Source organism: Curcuma longa, unplaced genomic scaffold (assembly GCF_044706935.1).
Source record: "Curcuma longa cultivar G26 ecotype Majalengka, Jawa Barat unplaced genomic scaffold, ITB_CL_G26_1.1 contig_22492, whole genome shotgun sequence".
In the NCBI taxonomy this organism is placed as follows: domain Eukaryota; kingdom Viridiplantae; phylum Streptophyta; class Magnoliopsida; order Zingiberales; family Zingiberaceae; genus Curcuma; species Curcuma longa.
The window spans coordinates 2720-6835 of NW_027431922.1; the positions used below are offsets into that span (position 1 = coordinate 2720).

A 4116-nucleotide genomic window follows, 5' to 3' on the forward strand; every position below is an offset into this window, starting at 1 on the left:
CTCACTAACATGAAGATAAAAAGGGTATGGTAGTCTAATGTTTTGGAATTTAGTGTGTTTGAGAAGAATTTTCTCCATTTTAAGCCATCATACATGATTTGAGTAACAGTATCTTTGCGGCTTTGCTGCCTTGCATCCCAATTCAAGCCGTTTCTACCATAATTTTGATCAGAGCGCAGATTGAATCATTATGTTTGACTTGGATGGAGGATTGCATGATGCTAGGATTCAGAATGTGGTATTTGCTATCATTTATTCAACACTTGGTTTCCAATGTGCTAGTTTCAATTTGAATTGATCATAATTTCTGCATCACAATTTCCATCTTTCAACACAGTGTTTTGTGTTCGTCATGAAATATATATACTCTGAAAGCCTTGATATCATTTGCAAAATCACGAGCATGTATCTTAATGCGATTACCTTAGTCTGCCTTCTTGGCTCCTTTGGTGAATTTCTGTGCCCGTGTTTCAATTTTAAGAAGGTTTATGGTTTTATTTTGGAAAAAAAATTACTTTGAAATTTGAATTATATTACTTTGAAAAAATTTGCTGGTCTAAGTTACTTTTGAAAGAGAACCTTCTTTCCTGCCTCTACAGGAACATACTTAGATAATTTTAAAAATGTATTACAATATTTATTAGTGTTGTTAACATATTAATGTTAAAATATTTTTAAAGAATTTTTATTTTATTAGTGGAGATGTCTTCTCTATTAACAACCGATTTAGATAATAACAAAATACTTATTACGTCATAGATAAACTGGTAAAGGTAATTTGAATATTAAAAAAAATACTAAACGTTGTAATTATTTTGAAACTGAATTTAATCAACATGTATCGGTCGTGAAAGGCTGTTCGCGTGATGGACTGTGAATGGGCCTTCACAGCGACATACCAATTCTTTGTTCCGTGTATCAGACCATAAGGCATTAGCTTCGCGATTCTCAGTGCGACAAACAGTGCCGCCGCGATGCTGCCGTTTGTCCTCAGCCGCCGCAGGCCGCCGCGATGCTGCCGTTTGTCCTCAGCCGCCGCAGACCTCTTCTCTTCCTCCGCCGACTCCGCAGTTCCTCCCGCTTTTTACCTGATCTCAAATCTACAAAGAAACCGGACTCCGACCTCAACTTCTTGAGGTTCCAGGACTTAATTCACTGACTCCCACATCAAGCGGATTGGCAATATCAACCACAGATGCGTCTGCATGAAGGTGGAGGGAAATCTCCATCACAAGTTCCGATCTTTGCAGGTTTGTCGAAGTCGGATCGGGTCCTCTGATCCTGAGGATCATCTGTTGCTTTGACAATGCCTTCTTGTCGCATTAGTACAGAGGACGTCAAATGTAGAATCTTTTTAATAACTCTATCGGGTGCAGCCTAGAGGTGGTTTAGTTGCCTCCTGTCAGCTTCCATCCACCCTTCGCCATTAAGTATCATAAGATGTATCAGAAGATATATCTCAACCTATTTGTCATTAAGTAGAAGACTCAGGAGACGCTCAGGTAATACATCTAGCGTTTTAAGTGAGTTAACCTGGATGTCCCTTCCACAATCCCTGAAGTATTAACCAGTGTCTTCTCTCAAAGACTGTTGGACGGAGATTTCTTTAAATCTATGATGAGGAGACACCCGTCCGACTATGATGACCTCCTAGGTCAGGTTAAGAAGTATATCCATTTGGATAAGGCTGAGATTGCTCATAAGACAATGACGTGCAAACGCTCAATGCCCCTCACCCAGATAAAAAACCTATGCCCTACCTTTAAGGAACAAAACCCCTCGATAGCTCTTAGACTATGCCCCGCCCCGAGCAAATGAGCGAGTAGTCTAGGTCATAGATGAGGCCCCCAACCTTAGGGGAGTGAGGTTTGCTATCCCAGGAGAAGTCGATCCATTTCTATACATATCATCAGTCGTGCACCCACTCTACCCATAAATACAACCAATTCTCCAGGAAGATCCGTCAAGTAGTGAACCCGCACCAACAATACCGGAGATCCCTACCTCCGTCTCAGTTGCGACATTCGCCTGCTAAGTAGACTCATTGCGATGAGTCGGGAAATTGAGTCGATCATCAAAAGTTTAAACTAACACCTCATCGATCGTAAGAGTTGACATTGATGTCCCCCTTCTCTCTCACAAGGGACACATTAGCATGATCTCGAACTATCCTATCGATGGGGACTTGAACCGAGTCAGGAAAGCATGTGATAGGAGGCTAGAAAGTTATGGGTCAGTATGGAAAGAGAGCTGGGGAAGAAAGCCCTCCCTCAACTTCGGTCCCCGAGCTCATGATTCATGAAGGAATAGTCACCCCTAGCAACGACACGTTGATGGTCGGAGACATAATAACCAATTACCAGATTGACAAAGTATTTTTTCCATTTGTCATTAATAAGATTTATAGTAAAACGTGTCAACTTCACAACGAGTCAACGACACAACAATTTTTTCTACGTAATGTAGCTCATAAATGCATTTCTAATGCAAAGTTTTTGAAGAGATTTGTGGAATAAAAAAAAAACTGAATAAAAAAGCTCGAAATATTTTGGGCATGCGATTTTTAGTTTAAGAGTCGTAGTAAAATTTCAAAATTAATTTTTTTTCGAAATTAGTCATATGTGTGAGTAAGATCAGTAATGAGATTGAAGATGTATAAGGAGATTTTTTTTTAATGTAAAAAGAATGTATGTAATATGGTATATTGAAAACTAAAAAAAACTTATTTACAGCTGTAACGATGCCCTGGGTAATTAGGTTTCGCCTCTCCGTGCGACAAACAGCGCCGCCGCGATGCTGCCGTTCGTCATCCGCCTCCATAGCCTTAGCATCCCGGCACACTTCCGACCCAGTAACCTATTATCTTGCTCCTCCTCCGCAGCCTCCGCAGTTCCTCCGCTGAAACCGTTTTCCGTTGTCGAGTACCTTTTAGATTCCTGGGGTTTATCTGCCGCCGAGGCATCCAAGGCCTCCCTTTCCTTATCAGGTCTCAAATCTAGTGAGAAACCCGACTACTTCCGCAATTTCTTGAAGTCCCAGGGCTTCACCGACTCCCACATCAAGAGGATTATCAATATCTGCCCCGGAATCGTCTGCATTAAGGTGGAGCCAAAGTTCCGATCTTTGCTCGACGCGGGCTTCTCGCAGTCCGACCTTGTCGAGATAATTACATCATATCCATATATCCTCAACCATGCCATGCGTTCTGTCGTTCCCAAGTTGGAGTTCTGGGATCGTCTGTTTGGATCGAGGGAGCTTCTTGTTAAGCGTTTAAAGCAAAAATGGTTTTTCAGCTACAGTGTCGAGAAAAGAATCCTTCCCAACCTCAAGTTTTTTATGGACGTGTGCGGTATCTCTGAAGAGAAGGCGTCTCAAGCAACGAGAAGCCGCCCTGAGTTCCTTGCCCAGAAACCAGATTCAATCCAGGCTTTGGTCCGTAAAGCCGACGAGCTGGGCGTCCCCCGACAATCTCCAATGTACCCGCGCTTGCTTATTGCTCTTTACGGTATCAACAAAGAAAAATTCGAGGCGAAACGCAAATTGTTTACGAGCCTTGGTTGGTCGGAGTCGGACTTCTTCACTGCAGTCAGGAAGACGCCAACCTTGTTAACTATTTCTCAACCTCACATACGGAGGAAGATAGAATTTTTCGTCAAGGAAGTTGGCTGTTCTCCTTCCTTCATCACGCAACATCCAGTAATTCTGCTATATAGTTTGGATAAAAGGGTGATTCCTAGGTTTCAGGTGTTGGAGTTGTTGAAGTCCGAAAATTTATGGACTGCAAAAGGGAGTCTGCTCTCTTATATAATCCCATCTGACAAAAAGTTCATGGAGAAGTTTGTGCTTCCATATAAAGAGAAGGTCCCTAAGCTAGTTGACATTTATCGCTGGCCGTCAAGGGAGGTGTCTGTCTAACTTTGAGTTCTAGCATCCCTATAGAAGAGATTTTTAGAATATGTATTCAGGTGCGAGACTCTTCCTTAGCTAACAGATAAATCAACAATAAATTCTGCGCTGATCTGTTTGTGGTTTCAATTGATCTTGTTTTCCTAACATTTTCTGGATACTATCTGGATCAAAATTCAGTTTATATAACTAGTGATTGTTTCTATTAAA

The 4116-nt window shown here is 41.6% G+C and overlaps 1 protein-coding gene across 1 annotated transcript; it reads left to right on the top strand.

The window, feature by feature from the left end:
- Positions 1 to 2754: 2754 nt before the first annotated feature.
- LOC141817907 (transcription termination factor MTERF15, mitochondrial-like) lies at positions 2755 to 4116 on the top strand. The gene has a single exon (XM_074705518.1). It carries the CDS (start codon positions 2794 to 2796, stop codon positions 3913 to 3915), a length of 1122 nt encoding a protein of 373 aa, XP_074561619.1. The 5' UTR covers positions 2755 to 2793; the 3' UTR covers positions 3916 to 4116.

Excerpts from the sequence above, each read along its gene's own strand:
- LOC141817907 (XM_074705518.1), top strand. The coding sequence starts at position 2,794 with ATGCTGCCGTTCGTCATCCGCCTCCATAGCCTTAGCATCCCGGCACAC.